Consider the following 20,256-nt stretch of genomic DNA (forward strand, 5'->3'; position numbering starts at 1 on the left):
TAAATATTAAAAAGAGTAATCATTTAAATGTGAAAATGAAAGAACAAAAGTCCTAGAACAAAATTTAGCTGAATTCATGTTTTTGGAATGGGGAAGATTTAGTAACAAATGAAAACATAGATTTTGCTACACAACTTCTTTGTGAATGTCAGGAAATTGAAAAGCATTTAAACTAGGGGACAATTTAGGCAACAAATCAAGTAGACAAAGGACTGGTGACTATAATATATTAACTGCCATTCACTAACCTGAAAAAATGGACAATGAGCAAAATATGTAGTCTCAAAAGAAGAAATATATCCAGGCACAGTGACACACACCTGTAATCCCAGTGACTTGGGAGGCAGAGCTAGGAAGACTGCACATTCAAGGCCAGCCTCAGTGACTTAATAAGACCCTGTCTCAAAAAAAAATAAAAAGGGGTGGGAATGTGTCTCAATGGTTAAGCACCCCTGGGTTCAATTCCTGGTATTAAAAAAAAGAAGACGAAAAGAAGGAAGGAGAGAAGGAAATGAAGGAATATAAATAACTAGTAAATATATTTGAAATTTTTAAAATGCCAAATACATTATTAGTATAATACTTGATTACCTGTTAATTGGAAAGTATAAACATAGCACTGTAAAGCCTTGTATGGAAATGACACAGCATTTGGCTCTGTGAATTGTGCAGTGTTACCAGTAATTTAAAACTATCAGACCTACTGGCCCAGTAATTCTATCACTATCAAGTTTTTACGCACAAATAATTACGGAATATGAATAAAAATTTAACTACAAAGATATCCATACAGCATTGCATATACTAATAAAAATCTAGAAATAAATTGATACTCCAGTGTTGGATGAGAATGGTTACAGTAGGGTACCTTTAAATGCAAAATACCATGTAGCCATTGAATGATTATTAAATAAGAAATACAATAAAATGAGTTTTAAAAGCAAATGTACACACATATACGTGGATAAACATGTACATGAAAGAGAAATGGACTGGAAAGAAATGCCCCAGCTCTTTTACCCTATTTTCTGTAACATCATGGAGTGCATTCCTAACCTGGACCACCTATGTCAGATCTTTTAAACAAAAGGGAAATAAAAATCTAAAATAAAATTGTCTGCTTCCTTTAAAAATTCTCTCAAAATTTGGGAGTAATACTACTTTTCATTCTGTTCATCAAATTAAAAATTAGTGGCAAAAATGCAATAAATTAGCCACCTGGGATAAAAGTGTTTCAGCATCTAATGCCATCAAATTTCAAATTAAAGATTCAAAATATTTTTCTAAAAAGTTCAAAGTATTAGAAGAAAACATGAGGAATTATTATTTAACTTCAAGTTAGGAAGAACTTTCTAATTCTTAAACAGAACCCACAAAGCACAAAAGAAATGATTAATAAATGTTGGGCTTTAGATAGATAAATTTCTGTGTGGCCAAAATATAATAAAAGTTAAAAAAAAGATAAATGGGGAAATATTTACAATTCATATTACAAAGGGTCTCAAACATGTGAGGTCCTCCTAGAAATCACTAAGAAAAGACCTATAGTTGAATAGGTTAATCAGCAAGGAACCAGACAGGGGAAAGGAAATATGTCTTAGAAATAAGAAAGTACATTGAACTTCACTTTTTAAAAAAGGAAATGTGAGAAAATCACACAGAGATAATATTTTTTACTTACCAGATTAGAACAAATCTAGAAGGTTTTGTCAAGGATTTGAGGAAATAGACACTCTTTTACCTGCCATAAATTGATATAACCTCTGTGGGTTAGTGATTTAGAAATGACTATGAAAAATATGAAATACTTACATATGTTGACTCAGCTCTTGTCTTTATAATGCTCTTGTCTTCCCGAGATCCAGCTCAGAGATATCAGTACATAAATGCAAAATGACTTTGTACAAAGTTCTTGCTCAAAGCATTACTCAAAAAGCACCATGGAAGTGTTTTAAGGAATTAATTAATTTAAAAATATGAATATGCTATTCATTTGGATTTGTGGTGTTTATAATATTTTAAATTTATAGTTTGTTGTGATTTTTTTATTTATTGTAAATAGATGCTTCCTCTCGTTTAAAAACAAAACAAAACATTGTTTAATAGCTAAAAACTAGAAACAACTATAGAGTCCTTTAGTAGGAGACCAGGTCAGTAAATCTGAGAAGAGCCATACAGTGGACTTCTCCTCGACTGTAGCCAAGAAAGGCTGTATGTATAGATTCAAAAAAAAAAGTTCTAAACATATAAAATGGACTAAAATTAATATTATTAAATACATTGAGTCCTACTGATATGTTAGATTCAATTAAGATTGCTTCATGTTAAATATTAGTAAATAATGATGTTAAATGTTAAATATGACATTAATAATAAATATTACAACAGTTATTAAATGTTAAATTAGTATTGTTAATGGTTTAAATAATGCTTATATGAGTTAAAAAATCTCCCAAAAGGTAAACAAGACATTCACAAAGCAGTGGGGAAGGGGGCCTGGGCAGGGGGTATGCAGGAAGATAGTTCATACTTTTTGATTTTGGAACCATATGGATGTGTTAGTTGTTTTAAAAAAAATAATCTTAGATGAAAGACATGGTCATAAAATAAACATAGTGTTCTAAGTGCCACTTTGGACTCAAAAGTAAGATTCATCTTATTTAAGCAAAATAGTAATGTTAATTTTACTCTCTATGCCTTTCTATTATATAACCTTCTAAATGTCCTTTCTTCTCAATCTACCAAAGAAAACCTCTTCCTAAATAGGAGGATACTATCCTATTCTTCCCTGATGGTGTTTTTATGGAACTTTATCATGATTTTTTAAATATTTAATAAAATTATGCATTTTCTACTAGCTTTTTTTACTATTTATAGTAAAGATTATAAGATTTTTATGTAAATAGGGGAAATTCCGACAAATGAAAAAATGAATCAAAACTATATTACCATTGTCACCACTAAAATCAATAATTTCAAGTACTACTAAAACATAAGACATTGAATTTTTTTAAAGATAATCTTGTTACTTAGCAAATTTCATGTAGTATTCTTTAGTGACATGTTGTGACATAGTGTATTCTACACTATTATACAATTACATTCTATTCTCTAATTATTCACTTCCTACCTTCTCATCTCTGCAGAATGAATTAAAGTTTTAGTTGGATTTTTTACTTTCCTTTTATTAATTTCCAAGTGCTTCATTTTGTTACCCAGAGTATTAGAGCACTCAAGATTTAATAAAATTAATAGGCTTTTTTTTTTTTAACTGCAAATGCATGGCAGCAAAGATTGCAGTGTACTGCCTTGAGTTGCTAAAGCACCTGCTCTGTTAGCCACTGTAGCTTTAGCATCCTTCCTGCAAACACCAGTACTGGAGAGGCAGTGGCAATCTTTGTATGATATGGACCTGGATCCCTTGACATGGGCTAAGCGACAACACTCAAGGTTTCGTGGACTATGCTCTAGTTTACACCACCTTGTTAATTTCATAGATTAGAAATATGGTTCTTCAAAAGAAAAAAATAACTCAAATTAAACTCAGAAAAGGCATTAGTAACAGCAATAAGATTTAGGTCTCCTGAGTTCTTGGTCCTCTACACAGTACTAATGCAACCTCTTTAAAAACATAGTAAGCTGAAAAGAATTCGTATATTTCTTGAAACATAACATGTTTTTCATTTTTACTCAAGTGATCAGATTCCATTCACAGGCTAACTGGATATGTTAGAGGGTTAATGTCAGAACATTTGAAGTAACTCTTAGAAGCCCTTGAGAAGGCAAGCTTGTTTTCATGTTTACCTCCTCATAACAAGTTACATGTCCAAAGCCCAAGTATGGACCTTGTAGAGAGCCGTTCATGTTAGTTGCTCCTGTTAGAGTGATATCTAGGTTAACTGAATATTTAAAAGAAGAATACCAGAAAAGGATCTTGTACTGCATGTCCCATAGTGGAAGCAGAGAGTAGGCTCAGAGCTTAGCAATATTACTAGCTGAGGGGGGAAAAGAAAATCAAAACTAGATCTGGATTTAAGGGAGCAGGATTAAGGGCAAGAAAATCTGAATTAATATGGTCAAATAAGATCTTAGTAATTATTTTCTGGAGTAGAGGTAAAAAAAAGAAAGAAAGAAAAAGGAGTCTGCAATAAAGTAAAATATAAACAAAGTTTGTGGGAGGGATCAGAGGAAGTGACAGATGTCTTACCAAGTCCCTCAGGTGAAGTGAGATACCACATGAGGTCTGACTCCACAGCTGGGGCTAAGTGCTTTTTCCCTCTGACTTCTCAGTTTCAGTCTGTGAACCTGGGTGCTGCAGTGCCTCACATTTTGGGTTTCTTCTTGTTTGTTTTTTAATTGACTTGGTTTATTTCAGTTAGTGATGGTAGCATTTAATTAAGATCCATTTAGTTAGAGAAAATGTTAAAGAATATCTGCGTTTTTCAGTAGTTATTTCTTTAAAATGTACTTAAAATTGCACCTCCAGGGCTCATGTGTATGTGCATGTATCTCAGAGGATTCAAACTCACTGTCATAATCCCCCAAGTCATCATTGTATTTCTTGGGCATCTATTGTGTTGTATACTCATCTGGGTCCTGCAGCTAAAAAGCTGAGGCTCCCTTTTGTGCATGCAGCCTGTGTTCTGGAAGGGGGAGAGAGACATTTCATCAGAGAAAGCAGCAAGTGGAAAAGCTCCAGGTCAAGAGCAGAAACAAGGAGGAGGGAGTAAAATTAGATGAACTTGGAGTGGCCAGTAGAAGCTGAGAAGAAAGACTTTCAGGTCAGGTCAGGAGTCTGGGTTTTATCCTAGGAGTTTTGGAAAGCTGTTAAAAAGATTTTAAACAAGAGAGAGATAATCTCTTTTGTATTTTTGAGATATCTCTGTGTATGGAGAATAGTCTAGGAGTCAAGGATGAAAAAAGGGATTTGGGAGGCTAAGGTAATGGAGTCTCAAGTAAGAGATGGTGATGACTGGATGAGATGGGGAAAATAGGAAGATAGAAGGTATAATTGGAGGTACAGTGGATGAGGTTTACAGAGGGATAATGTGGACATGGAAGAATGAGAAGAATCAGGATAATTCTTAGGTTTTTACGGAGCTAGTTGAATGCCAGTCAGTTTTTGCCAAGGGAAAAATCTAAGGGTTGAAGGTGGATCAGTGTTCTGTTTGAAGCATGTTATATTTGAGATGCTTATTAGGACTAAGTGGAGATTGGGTGTGTCAGTCTGAAAACTCAGGGGAGAGATCAGGACTTTTTGACTAATGAATGGAATTTGATGAGATTGCCTAGAGAAAAAACAGAAAGAGGAGGAAGGTGACTGGACATATTTGCCACTTTAATACCAGGGACAGATGTGCTGGCTGATTATAACCTCTGGATTTAGCAGTGTATTAGTCATGGGAACTTGGTATAAGTGGATTCAGTAGAGGTGAGGGGAGGGAATCCCAGCTGGGGTGGGTTTAGTAAGGAGTTAGAGATGGGCAAGGAAAAGGAGGTGGTATCTGATGACAGATTTCCCAGGAAGTATTGCTGATCAGTGAATCTGAGACACAGCAGGAGGAAAGCTTTCTCAAGAAGAGAGATTAGTGTTGCAAAGCTGTTGTCACTGTGCTGTATGAGCAGCAAAATGTTTGTAACAATACAGAAAGTGATAGGCTGGAAATTGAAATTTTTATAGCATTTTGGCATTGCTGAGACATGCAAGCAAAGAACCATTTTTCTACTGCTTGTTTTTTATTATTTTTTAAAGGTATCAGTGAGGTTGGAAAAACAAAAACAAGTCTGCTCCTCCAGCCATAGTTTGAGAAGTTCCACAGATAGGATTCAGTATGAAGGAGTGAGTAGTAATTCAGGAGAGAGGGACAAGCAGAAGCAAAATCCACAGGAAGGGAAGACGGTTGACTACCAGGCTCTGTGCAGAGATGGGTCTTGGGTAGTAGCAGCAACAGTTGAGTCTTATCGTAAGAGTGAGGTTGTAAAATAAAGTTATAGATGCAGGGGGAGGGGAGGAGAAATGAGGGACACACTCCCAGTGCTTCATGCCACCCTGCTTGAGCTGGCCTCAACCAGCATCCAGGCAAACCCTTACTTTTCTGATACATGCGCGCGCGCGTACACACACACACACACACACACACACACACACACACACACACACACACACACACACACACACCCTATATATTTTAAAATACATTGGTTGGAGTAAAATATTTGCTACCACTACTATTTGAAAACTAGCACTCTGACTCTCAAAATGAAATTCATTTTGGCCTCTGTACTATATGAATACCAGATGAAATTCATAAACATCTTGGCCTGTCTTACAAGACTGCCTTAAAAAAAAAAGTGGAGCTGATCTAGCAGCGAGAAGAAAGGCATGCTGCAGACTTTCCACATTGAGTTTTCAGTAGAAAAGTAACTTAGATATTTTTTCGGACAAAAGCAGCATGTGGCTTGTGTCCTAAAGTATAAATTTTACTAGAATTCCAGAGGTTAGGTGTAAATGAAAGTGAATTGATGAGAAAATCATATCTAGCCAGTCAGATAAGATCATGGCTTAAAATAATTAATCCTAGCAGAATGTTCCAGTTGGATTAAATATCATGTTTTAGAGTCAATTTCCATTAATTCATGAAGAAATTAATGTAATAAATTTGGATGAACTCAGAATATGGCCTTCTAGAGGAGAATAACTTTTGTAGACAGGAAGGAGCAGAGGTTGAGGGTATAGCTCAGTAGTATAACACTTGCCTAGCATGCATGAGGCCCTGGGTTCGATCCCCAGTGCTGTAAATAAGAAAAAAATAAAATAAATAAGAGAGAAGGAGTAATTGTGTGGCATTCTAAAAGAGCACAGTTTAGCTTTGAGCTTAAAAATTGAGAAATGAACATGGCTTGATATAGCTGTGCCTTAGAAGGCAGTTAGGACACAGACTGTCATTTGTGGGGCCTCCTGTTTTGTGAGATGATCAGGGGATTTTGAACTTTTCAATTTATTTCACTCCTAAACTATATTGAAACAGAGGTTCAGGACAGGTACTAGAGTAGGCCTTTTTTTCTCCTATATGCTTTTCTGTGTTTGTTAAATATTTTGCAATAAGTATTTGTTACTTTTCTAATTGTTTTTATTATAATTTTTGTGGAGGAAAAAAAAATCACAGCATCATGAACCAGTAGAGATACCGAACTACACATCCAGCTTCTAAATGAATCTAGCAAGATTGTACAGTCTGAGAAAGATAAATTGCATGATTTGATTTTATAATCTCCCTAATTTAGATGTTGTATTTTTTTAACGAGTCATATTTTTGTAAACCTGAAATGCACATATTCAGGCATTATACATCTGTTCAAGTTGATGAGTTTCAGTAAAACCAGAGGTTTGGTTTATTCCAGGCACATTTCATTAGAACAAGAAATTAAGAGTTGTGAAAAAAAATGAGAAAATAGATGCTTGTTGTTTTGTTATAGGGTTAGTCAATGCATGAGAAAGTGTATGAGAGATTTAAAAAAGAAACAATAATATTGTTTCAGGAAGCAAGCAGAGCTAAGTGATACAGGACATTTTCTCTTTACTTCATTCATTTGGATAAAAAATTATTTTACATTGCTTATGTTTTAAATGGAATTTTATGATAAGAATAAAAGTACCTTAGAAATTGACTTTCAGAGCCTTGTACATATATCTCATAACTCCGGTGTACCCTCCATTATCAATTTCAGAATCAAAGTCACTGTTGCTAGGAGAGGACATTAAAATTATATTTGGTGAAATATTCTTCATTTACATATAAGTGATTTTGATTTAAGAAAGCTTTTTGGTACATAATAACATTTATCACTTTTCAAGTTATACATTCATAGAACATCATTATATAAATGTTTTAAATTCTATTTTGAGGATTTCCTTAGTTTAAACAAATACAATTTCCTAGTTCACAGAGAAAGCAATACCTGTTTTATTTGAATTTACTGTATAGGAAAAGCTTTGTTAAAGAACTCTTAAGATCTTCCTAATGAAATGTGTTCTTTCTGGAAGCATTTAAATCTTGCCAAGCAGAGTAAACCAATATAACAATATTAGCAACTTTTTAGATTTTCCCCAGAGAAGTGGTTTTTTTCCCCAAAAATCCAAACTTGAAATGCCAAGACCAGCTTTTTAAGTAAGTCTTTTATTTGGCTTCATCCCAAGCTTTTGGCTGACTTGTATAAGCCCTTTATATGATTCTCAGACACACTGAGTAATGGGAGTAGACAGACATTTTTACTCTGCATGTGGGTACGGGCTGTTGCTGCTCAGTGCTGTGAGTCACCATTGGATTTACTTAGGAAAGCCATTCTCAGGAGCTGAGCAAGGAGAGGGAGGCACGAGTTCCTTTGTTTATTTAAAAACTTGCTTTTCTCTAGATACAGAAAAAAATTTTTTTCAAAGAATGATTTGTTATTTAAGTGCTTTTTCTACCCAGAACCAGGAGATAATCTAATGTGTAGAGGATGATCTAATATTTTCCTCCAGAGTAGAAAATTAATCTTTCTCTTATTATTTAAAATCTGATGGTCTAAGCAACAGGCATAGCGTTTCAGTTAAGAAAGATAAAAACATTCTAGAGATCTGCTAAACAATATATGTGCCTGTGTACAACAATTCCAGTATTGTGCATTCAAATATGTGGTGAGGGTAGATCTGATATTAAGTTTTCTTACCACGATAAAATAAAATTGATAAAGTTTTTTAAAAATCTAGAGATGGGGTACCATAATTTCTTTCCCTTAGTTAAATAGGAAAAAGAACACAACTGAAAGTTTTTTACTAAATTCCGATCCTCAGGGCAGAGATAATGAATGTTGAAGGGCTTCTGAACACCCATCACATGTGAAGAAAGTATGGTAACCTGACTTTTTAAGCAAATCATTAGTGTGTTTGATTCACTCAGGTGGGCAGATCAACAGAAAGCCCTATTGACTTCGTGGTCACAGACACCATTTCTGGTGGTCAGAACAATGATGAAGCCCAGATCACTCAAAGCACCATATCAAGGTTTGCTTGCAGGATTGTGTGTGACAGAAATGAACCTTATACGGCACGGATATTTGCAGCTGGCTTTGACTCTTCCAAAAACATATTTCTTGGAGTAAGTATGAGTAATAACTACAAATTTTGGAAAAATACTCATTATTAGATATAGAACATTTACTGGAGACCAAAAATTTGCTTGTGATGCTTCCAGTTAGATTTTGAGATTTTAGTTTTCAGGTGGTCAGGTTGAAAAACTGTTTTTAAAAATCATTTAATCTGGCTCCAGTGGCTTAGACAGGAGGTTCACAAGTTCAAGTCTAGCCTCAGTAATTTAGCGAAGCCCTAAGCAACTTAGGGAGACCCTGTCTCAAAATAAAAAAATAAAAAGGGTTGGGGATGTAACTTAGTGGTGAAGATCCTCTGGGTTCAATCACCAGTACCAGAAAAAAACTCTAATCAATGATTAGATGATTAATAGTGTTTTGTAAGAAAACAAAATGGCTACAGCTTGTTAGCTTAATATATTTTGAAATTTTGTACCTTTAATAAAGTCATTTTTCATGATTATTCTTTTTCCTATATCCAAAGATTAAACAAACAACAGTTATTGCTTGTTATTTGTTATGTTTGCTCTGTCAACTGTAATATGTACATTAACTACTTTTTAAAGTGTATATAGTACCGTTAAACATATGTATTTATGGTGGATTTAAGAGGTTTATTTCAGGAGGAAAAAAGTAGCCAAATCTTGATAATTACAGTCCAAGGAAAATGTTAGTGAGTTATTCATTCACTCATAAATGTTTTCCTAAGTGTTTTCTGTGTTCCATACTGAATTATAGATATGGTCTAACCGAGAATTAAAAAGTCCATGCCTTTATAAGTTTCCTTATAAATGAGCCCCCTAAATTTTATTGAATGATCAGCTTTAGTATACTTCCCTCTCAAATCAATATTATTTTGCAGGATAGGAAAAAGAAGAGGGGAATTCAGTGGCACAGGCAACCAAGAGTGTCTGTCCTGCCACTTATGCCTTCTGCCTTTGAGTATATAAATGCTGATTTGTAAGAAGACAAAATGGCCACTTTTTGTTGGCTTAATTTTTTTTGAAATTTTGTACCTTTAATAAAGTCATTTTTTTTCTTGACTATCCTTCTTTCGATATCCAAATAATGAATGCATGTAAAGCATTTTTAGGAAATAGGATAAAAGCACGGCACAAGTGCAACCAAAGAAAGAAAACAGATTCTTGGATTCATGCAGGGTATGGAGGAATCTGATGGAGAAGCTCAGGCATCAGGGATTTTTCTTAAGTTCCTGAAGTGTATATAATGTATATCTAGTGATAAATAATTTATCTATTTTACCACATCTTTCATACTGTCAGAATAATTGCATATTTTATCCTATTATTATTAGCTTTAAGTAGCTCCCCTGTACCCCTACCTAGTATTTTAAAGAGACTCCCCAATTTCCTCATTTTGAATGTTACCTTAGCATATTTTTTTATGGTCTGTGATGTACTCTCCAGGAAAAAGCAGCAAAGTGGAAAAACCCTGATGGCCACATGGATGGGCTAACTACAAATGGTGTCCTGGTGATGCATCCCAGGGGGGGCTTCACTGAGGAGTCTCAGCCTGGGGTCTGGCGTGAGATCTCTGTCTGTGGAGATGTGTACACCTTGAGAGAAACCAGGTCAGCCCAGCAAAGGGGAAAGCTGGTAAGTGGATCCTGCTTTAGGACACATACCAAACTACGGAAACTCACTTTGGACCGTCATTTTCCACTCCCCTGAAGCTCAGAAAACCTTTGTACAGGTCTAAGTGCCAAGCCCCCTGACCCACGAAAATGAGAATTCTTAAGTTCTGAAAGTTAGAGGGACATGGCCGTCCTTGTGTTAATGTTTAAACTCGTTCATAGTGGCCGTAACTTACCTTTTGCTCCTTAGTATCTTAAGAGCATAATCATTTATTACCTACCACACTACAAAATTCTACTTAAATCCACTCTAAGGAAAATGAACTTACATTAAGAGTAAAGCTTTACTGATTTGCAAAAATCCTGAGTAATCCAGGACAAGCTGGTGACATTTTTTAATTAAAGAATGATACAGACTTTCTAGAATTTAAGAATCAATTAAGTTTGCTTTTTTCCCCTTAAGTTCATAGTAAGAAATGAATATAGAATTTGCTATATATTTTTTTCCAAAGTCATAGTTACAGCTTTTTACTTGATGATTCATATACTGTATTGACCTGGCTTGTTAATGCTTTCCTGTAGTTCTCACCACTTAGAGTCAGGCCCTAGAGCAGTTGGTTTGGAGCTGTTTCTTCTCTGGAGATTAATTATAATACCTTAAATGGGAAGCTTTGGTTTCTGATCTTGCCAAAAGTTTGTGGCACAGCTTCCAAATAGTTCTTAGTACACTTCACAGTTTGGACTTCAGTTAATTGTTAAGTTGGAGTAAGAGGAAACAAATGCCTTTTCTAGATGCTACAGAAAAGGAAGTTCTTCAAGATTCCCTTAGAAAAATATAGAGAATGGAGGATGTGAGCTAGCATTTTGCAGGGAGAAAAATGATAATCAAATATTTCTATTATAGAGAAGACGGAATTCTTTTGCAGACCTGGTTTGCTCTTCTCTCCAAGGTGTTTGTTTTAGCAGAGTTGTTGCTGTTATTTCTATTTCACACCATAGTTTAGCCAATGGCACAGCGTCTGCATTTATAGTAAAGCCTAGTTTTGGAGCATCATGGCTGAATGCATATGAAAAGCATTTTCCTAGAAAAGCCAACCAATTCAATAAGTTTTGTTAATACTTTCTAAGAAATTATAAATAGGAAAGGTAATATGAATGCAGTTTTTTCAAAAACCTTTTTTTTTTTTCTGGTTATCTGGTAGTTTTATGTAAGACTGACCTAGATAAGCAGCAAGTGGTTATTGGGTGCTGGCATTATGTCAACACTTCAGACTTCAGCTCATTTACCCTGTACCACAGCTCTCTAAAGAAAGAAGAATCACTCCATTTTCTGGCTAAGGAACATTTGGCATGGATAAGTTAAATGCTTCCCAGCATCACAAGATTCAGAGGTGGCTATAGACAGGGTTTAAATTCAGCTCCTCCTGGCTGAGAGTCTGTGGTCCTAACTGCCACTCAGTACCATCCCTTGGGAAGCCACACTTAGCTCTCACCAAGAGATTTTGCACAGAGCATTTGCCTCCTGGTGATTAGAAAGCACATCCTGGACTCCACAGAGAGCTCCTTAGGTCAGGAGGGCATGCCACAGAGTGTTCCTTATCCACTCTGATCCTTATAACATAATTTAGGTAACTGTGTATGCCAGGAAATTTTGCCAATGCTGCTGAAAAGAAGCCACTCCAAAAATGGCTTCTGTTGATGGGTGGGTTGTACTAAAGAGAGACTAATTTTGAAATTAGTCCCTGTAAGTAATGCATAGATCTGTGTTAAACTGTAGACATCTTCCTCAAATCAGGAGTTCACAGCTCTTGGATTTTATACTTGAACATCCATTCCCTGTGCCTCTTAGCTTTTGCCCCATGGTATTCTTGGTTGAGGCGCATTCATCCTCTTTGCCTAGAAAAAGAACCCACCCTAGCTGACTCTACCTCCTCTCCTCCGAGACTCCTCCACCATCTTTCAAACATGCAAACCGATTTTTACAAGGCCACCTGAACCTCCTCTGACTCCCTCAGGCGTGCAAGACCAGCCAGCTCTTCAGCCTGGCCCAGCCGTTCCAAAGTCCCAGCCTGGTCACCTGGCTTTGACCCCAGGTTAACTGTTGTTCCCTCAGTACTTTCTGCTGAGCATTCTTGTGCTTCCTGCACGTGTGCGTGCCTTGTAGCCCACCTCCTGACTCCTGATGTCTTGCTCAAATCTCAGTTCAAGGAAAACACTTTTAAAAACCATTGCCCGCCTTCTAACTTCATTAAAGTAACAGCAGCAGCTGTTTATGTAGTATTTACTGCTTGCCAAATCTTCTTATCCTAGGAACTTTATTTATATTAACTTATTTAACCCTCACGATCGCCTTTTCTAAGTTTTACAAAGAAACTAAGGGATAGGGTGCTTCAGTAACCTACCCAGGGTTATACAACTGCTAGGTGACAGAGTCAGGCTCAAACCCAAGTAGTAGGCTCTAGAGTCACAGTCTGAGCCACAGTGAGGCTGTGGCCTCATGGCTTTTGACTGGCCCTTACTCTCCTGGGTCTAGGAACGTCTGCTTCCCACTGAAGAAGAGGACTCTTCTTGATTTTCGTGCCCTCAGGGCTTAGCATTATCTGGCACAAGGAGGCAGAGGTCAGACTCCTGCTGACCATGTCCAACAGTGCTGCTGTCAGCTGGTCATCAGTCTTGTAAGCACTTGGTACACAGCACAGACATCCTTTGAAAACAAAGGCTCATAGTGAAAGCTTCAGCTTGGTCCTTAGAAACGAGGATGAAGGACAGATTCAAGGTATGTGGGAAGCTAAATGTCGCCAGGAGAGTGTCAGACACTTTAGTAATGATTTCAGCCCCAAAGGATCTTCTGCATTGGCTCTGGTCTAAATGAGTATGAGTCTTTTCCACTTGTACTGGTGGGACATCTCTGTCTTTTAATGAGATCAATGACTAATTATATTATCGACTTAAGGAATAAAAAATAAGAGTCTAAGCTGAGCATGGTGGTAAATGCCTTTAATCCCAAAAACTCAGGAGGCTGAGGCAGAAGGATCACAAGTTCAAGGCTAGCCTGGACAGTTTAGCAAAACATTGCCTCAAAAATGAAAATAAAAAGAAGTGCTAGGTATGTAGGTCAGTGGTAGAGCACTTGCCTAGCATGTGTGAGGCCCTTCAATCCCCAGTAGCACCAAAAAAATAATTATTTTTTCAATTTAAAGAGATTTGTGAAGTTCATTAAAATAACCGCTGTATTAACTGAACCTAGGTGTTTTGTGCTCAAGGCTTTGCATCCTGGACATATGCATTGTCTAATATTTAAATGAGAAAACTGAAGCTCAGGGAGGGTAGGTTACTCCCCTAGTCCTGTTTGAAGTGAGATAAATTTCCTCCCTGGGTCGTCTTCAAAACTGGTTTTCTGTTTATTTTGAGAGAAAAGTTAGAGTGATTTTCTCCATGGTTTTCAGGATTTTGCTTTTAAAAGGCATGTCTGTCAAACCCATTGTAGGTGGAAAGTGAGACTAACGTCCTGCAGGATGGCTCCCTCATTGACCTGTGTGGAGCCACTCTTCTGTGGAGAACAGCAGACGGTCTTTTCCACACCCCGACTCAGAAACACATCGAGGCTCTCCGGCAGGAGATCAATGCTGCGCGACCCCAGTGTCCTGTGGGGCTCAACACCCTGGTCTTCCCCAGCATCAACAGGAAAGAAGTGGTAGAGGAGAAGCAGCCCTGGGCATATCTCAGCTGCGGCCATGTGCACGGGTACCACAACTGGGGCCATCGGAGCGACACAGAGGCCAACGAGAGGGAGTGTCCCATGTGTAGGACTGTGGGCCCCTACGTACCTCTCTGGCTTGGCTGTGAGGCAGGATTTTACGTAGATGCAGGACCACCGACTCACGCTTTCACCCCCTGTGGACATGTGTGCTCAGAAAAGTCTGCAAAATATTGGTCTCAGATTCCTCTGCCTCATGGAACTCACGCATTTCATGCTGCCTGCCCTTTCTGTGCCACACAGCTGGTTGGGGAGCAAAACTGCATTAAATTGATTTTCCAAGGTCCAGTTGACTGATGCCCTTGACAGCCATCTACTATTAACAAATTACTGTGAAGATTTTGCCACTAACTAGAATTCTACCTTTTTGTAATGCTGTTTATTAGGGAGAGGATGGACTGAGACTGGGAAAAAAGTGGGGACACAGTGATGAAACATGGCAGGAGTTGAACAGATACCAGTGGTATGTTGCATGCTCAAAACAGCAGCATCGTCATTGAAGTCTGCTTGATTAAACCATAATATCTGTGTAATAATTGGATTTCAACTGCCATGCTTTTATTTTTAATCTTGGGCTTTTAACCAAGTTTTTTTTTCCTTTATAAACTTGGACAAGATTTTACAATATAGAAGAAATTTATTTGAAAGTCACTGTAAACGTGCAGCCCTCGGTGCTGTGTGGGATGGCGTTACCCAAAACATGTACCGTGTCTGGAGTGCCTGACGCAGCTAGGGTAGCGCTTTGCACAGGACTGGTGAAAGGGAGACCTTAGGCATAGGGGCTTGTTTCGAAATCCGGGGCATTTTTCTAATTTATTTTTCTGACTCTCTTGGAAGGACAATATTCGTATATTGTGGGATTTTTTTTTAACTTCAGTGGAATTCACTTACATAGTCACTCATCAAATTCTTGGCATTTCAAACAAAAAATTTTTCCATAATTTCTTAGTCTGCCTTTTGTTACTTCTGCCTGATGTGGTTTGTCCCTTACCTTCATTTTATATGGCCAGGACTGTTTGATTAAAAAACAGCAGCTCTTAAAAGTTCTTTAATGGAGGGTGACTATTACAGCAGTAGTCATGGCCTAGGTACTATAATACCAACTTTATCTGCATATTGAATTATTTAAGATTTAAGAGTGATTAAAAATACACTTTTTAAAACCACTTGTTGGGGTTTTATAGGGTTTCTTCTTCTTCTTCCTCCTCAAGAAAGCCAAAATTCTATGAGCCTAAAAGCAACAAATCACAATGATAGTCATTTTCGTTCAGTCGCTTTCCACCATCTGTCACCTTCCCTTGCTGTGAAAGGAGCCCTTTAAGTTTTGAAAATGTTTGCAAATCAAACTAAATTTAAATGTGATCATTAGATATACACAAAACCAAGTGGTACATCTGCAGAGATAATTTGAAATTTCTGATTTTTGAGAGCAAATGAGTGTTTACTGAGGAATAATTAAATCAGAATTTCATATGAGCTCCACCATCCCTCTCTGTTAGTTTCATTTCATTTTGATTAATAATTCTTGGATGCTCATTCTCTGTACTTGGTACCAGAGTATCACTGCTCCCAGAATGCAGAAAATCTGTAGCTAATACAGGCCCCTGCTCGTGTAGCAAGCATTCATTTAAACTAACATCCTCATACATGGACCATCAAAGATTTGATTTACATTTTCTAACCTTTGTAAATATATGTAATTTATATGATTCTAATGTACTATATTCATACTTGAATTGGTTTTTCCATATTTTGCCTATTGGCAAATAGTTTGCCTATTTCCCGTCATTCTAACCTATTTGAATACACTTTTCCTTAAAGTGATAAGATTTATTACTCTTAATTGCTGCTGCTTAATTTGACTTAATATTTTTAAAGTTCAGCCTGTCAGTTTTAAAATAGCTTTATTTTTCAACGGAGATCATTGTTGAGGATGAGGTATTTTTGTTTTGGGTTTTCTTTTGGTAATTTTTAAGTGATGTAAAAATCCTACAGCAGTTTTCTTATTAGTAGCTTCTTCTATTCTGTATATCTTACTCTACCTGCAGACAGAAAATGAAAGGAAAAGATGAAATTGCCTAGAATAGTGTATTAAGTGCCATCTGATCTAGCCAGAATCTCTGATGACTAGCTTTGTTGATAGAGTTGTCTTTTCAGCCTATGAGTCTATGGGCTCTGAAGAATGATAAAGGAGGTACTTGTCCCTTTTCTTGTTTTATAGCTAGAGAGTGGTTTGAGGGTTCTTGATACTCCAGGATCATCTTGTAAGGTAAATGGTCTTGTACCCAGAAAGGCTGATTTTCACCTACCAAAAGAAACACAACTTTTTTTTCTAGAAAATTATGCTTTGATATCATAATTTTCCACATCAAGGACTATTTATAAATCTAGTACTTCTGCATGTGATATATGCCCAAAAGTAAGGTTACCATCTGAAGTTTCTGACTTTTACTAAACACAGCTTAAGTGCAAGTTGAAATTTGGGCAGTAAATTCCAAGCTTTTGGAAGGGGTGAGAGTGCCACCTGCTATGGCTACACATCTTTTCCTTTGGCTTCCAAATGAGGTCCTCTCCCACCCTAAGGAACCTCAGAGAGGTGGCACATCTGTAAAAGGAAACCACACTCACCTAAGCTACTCATGTAAGATTCCCTTATAATTTTGACTATTGAGATTTTTTTTTGAAGACTTGAAAGCAACTTAGTTTGTGAAAATAAAAAACTCCAGCTCACCAAAGTAGAGTAATACAGTTGAGTAAAGGTCATGTCTCCAAAGTCACTTCTTGCTTTTATGTCTGGCTTTTATGCCCCACTCGACCACTTGTACACATAAGGAATCCAATTGTCCCGGTCTCAGCCTAACCGAGATGCCTTTTTCAAATAGGTTTCCAGAAGCAAAACTCCAGTGATGTATTTCCATAGATATTTTTCTTTTCAGTTGTTTATGTCAGTTTACTACAAAAAAAAAAAAAAGGATTCAGGGTGGATGGGGTACAACTCTGAGTATTTTTCTAGACTGAAATTTTTTATTAATAATCGGTGCTGCCGGGTCATGCATGCTGCAACTTCCAACATTTCCCTTATTTGGTTCAGCTTTTTGCAAAAAGGGCTACAGGTCACACTGCAGAGTATTAAGCTTTCTGGTGGATTTTTTTACCCCAACTATGGCCCAAAAGAATTAAAAATCTTTTAATATAAATAGAGAACATATTTATCATTCCTCAATAGTTAATTAGAGTTTGGTACCTTTGTGCCTCAGGGAAGCCACGTGATATAACTGGTTATAGAATTTCAGGGTTAGGGTTTAAGGAAAGGAGAAAGCCATTGGAAAACTGATGGGCTCCATTAAGGAGACTAATGAATCTGGATGCAGAAATGTGCCAGGAACTGGCATAAACATGATTGTAGTAGAATTTATTTTCCAGTACCAATAGGAAAATCATTTTAAGTTATTATATATACTGTATTAGGAAAGTTGAGGTGAACTCTTCCTAAAGCTTCAATGCCTTTTGTTTTTGCTGACATAGAAAAATCTCAAACCTTTGTTATTTGGGAGCTCAGTATTGTTGTTTGGGCACTTTTGAGAGTTTAAGGAGCACATTTTCTACTTAATTTATATGTACTATATGTTATAGAATTGTTACCTGCAATTCTTGGATTTTGCTCCACTTCTTTTCTTTTGAAAGCCATTCTGTCCTTTGGATGTGCACAGGAGGTGTGGTCACACCATTCATTGTGCTGGATGAACACCTGCTAATGTCATGTGATCTTGCCGCATAACAGTGGCATTTCTGATAGAAAAAAAAAAGCATGGGATTTTGATTTTAAGCCAGACGCAGGTCCATTCCCTTGGATGTTACTCTTATGTCCCCATAGTTTAGCCTTTGTGGGGCAAGAGAATGAAGTTTTTCCTGCAGCTGTGGACAGCGAACACCACCCTGTTGTCATTTATGACCCAAAGGTCAATGAGACAACTTCAGGGTCTTTTTAAAAGAATGTCTTTTTAAAAGCATTGCTGAAGCAGTAAAACAAAAGAAGGCTCAGTATTTTCTTTTTAATAAAACTTACACCCTTTCAAATAAATTTTCTCCCTCGTGAAGAACCCCTAAACGAGGATGGGGGCAAATATTTTTCCAGTTGTACGTAACCATTTCTTAACATGTTTCTAAGCAAACAAAAAATAAACTCAATGAAAGGGAAGTGTTTCATTTTTAGCTAAGATGGCAGATTGCTTCTCTGTACTGAATAGTCTAGAAGTTAAGGGGGTGGTCATATTTACCATGTATAGTATTATGAGCAGTTAAATTTTATGAATATATTTGTAAAATTGTTCTTTTATATTTCATGTCAAATTAAAAAGTTTATTTCTTCACTATTGTACCTGTGGAAATACAAGCCATTTTACAGGAAAAATCTTCAAAAACTATTAAACAGATCTCACTATGTTTGTGAGTCATTTGTCTTCAGACTGGTTATCATTGGGTTCATCAGGAAATTCATCAGGACAGTAGGAGGAAGATACAAATGTAGGTTTGATTTCTGATTTCTCAAACTTCCCAGTTAATCCCAGATAGTTGAGTTTATTATTAATTGTTTTATACTCTGCACAATACATATTTAAATCTGGGTTCTAAAAATCAAAAATTTATTAAAGTTGGTGCTTATATTATCATTTCTTGGGACATTTTATCACTGTCAAATAAATCTAATTTCTAGGAAAATTTAACCTGGATGATAGAATTAATTTTCTTCAAGGTCATTATAGTCATGTTACTGCTTTTGTAACAGTCTCTCTTCATTTTTAACATAATAAGGATTGTATTAAAGCCTTCAAGCCTTAAGATGGTGTTTCTGTCATAAGAAAATATATGCATGTATGACAGGTTTTTTCCTCATCCCAATGATAGTCAATGATTCTTAGTATTATTGAGGGAAATAGATTTTTATTTCCCAAAAATATGCACTTATAAGGTTTTTATTTAAAAAGGTAAGTGTTCCATACTTTTATCAAATCTAAGATGCTATGAATTATAAGATGTGTTACTATAGAAAAACACATCTAGTTATAATTGTAAGATATATCCCATTCAGCAAGGCACCAAAACTGTGTACACTGGGGGGCTGTTAACAAATGGAGCTAAGACAACTGGATATCCACACACTAAAAAATGAAGTTGGACCCCTACCATTGACCCTAAATGGATCACAGAGCTACAGCTATAGAGCTCTTAGGAGGAACGGGGTGTGTGTGGAGGGGGAACCTTGTGACCTTAGTCAATGATTTCTTAAGATTCTACACCAAGAAAACACAACAAAATGAAAAAGGAGGTAAATTGGGCAACCAAAATTTTAAGTTTTGTACATTATTAAGAAAGTAAAAAATTCGTAAAAAAAAAAAAAAAGAAAATATGTAAATATGTGAAGCTCAGATTGGCAAGGAACCTGTGTCCAGAATGTGAAAAAAACTCTTAAAATTCATTAGCTAAAAATACAACTCCATTAAGTAATGGTCAAGTATTTCAATAGACTTTTTACAAAGAAGATACACTAATGGCCAGTGAGCCCATGAAAACATGTTCAACATCATTAGCCATCAGGGAAATGCAAATTAAAACAATACAATGCCATTTTATATCAAGATGACTAAAATAAAAAGGAAACAATAACAAATGTTGGCAAAGAAGCTGGAATATTAGAACCCCCAAACACCTGGGATGGTAAAATGATGCAGCTGCTTTGGAACAAACAATTTGGCAGTTCCTCAGAAGGTAAAATATGCAG

At 36.4% G+C, this 20,256-nt stretch overlaps 1 protein-coding gene across 2 annotated transcripts in view; it reads left to right on the forward strand.

Annotated features, from left to right (window-relative positions):
• The window catches only part of Peli2 (pellino E3 ubiquitin protein ligase family member 2), a 164,916-nt gene extending 145,996 nt beyond the window's left edge, over positions 1-18,920 (forward strand). For both annotated transcript variants that reach the window (XM_078049952.1, XM_021724729.3), the window contains exons 4-6: positions 8,940-9,137; positions 10,554-10,742; positions 14,208-18,920. In XM_078049952.1, coding sequence (XP_077906078.1) covers positions 8,940-9,137; positions 10,554-10,742; positions 14,208-14,774 — 954 coding nt within the window. In that variant the 3' untranslated portion in view covers positions 14,775-18,920. The remainder of the gene's footprint in view (positions 1-8,939; positions 9,138-10,553; positions 10,743-14,207) is intronic.
• Positions 18,921-20,256: the final 1,336 nt, after the last annotated feature.

Source organism: Ictidomys tridecemlineatus, chromosome 5, assembly GCF_052094955.1.
Source record: "Ictidomys tridecemlineatus isolate mIctTri1 chromosome 5, mIctTri1.hap1, whole genome shotgun sequence".
NCBI classification, from domain to species: domain Eukaryota; kingdom Metazoa; phylum Chordata; class Mammalia; order Rodentia; family Sciuridae; genus Ictidomys; species Ictidomys tridecemlineatus.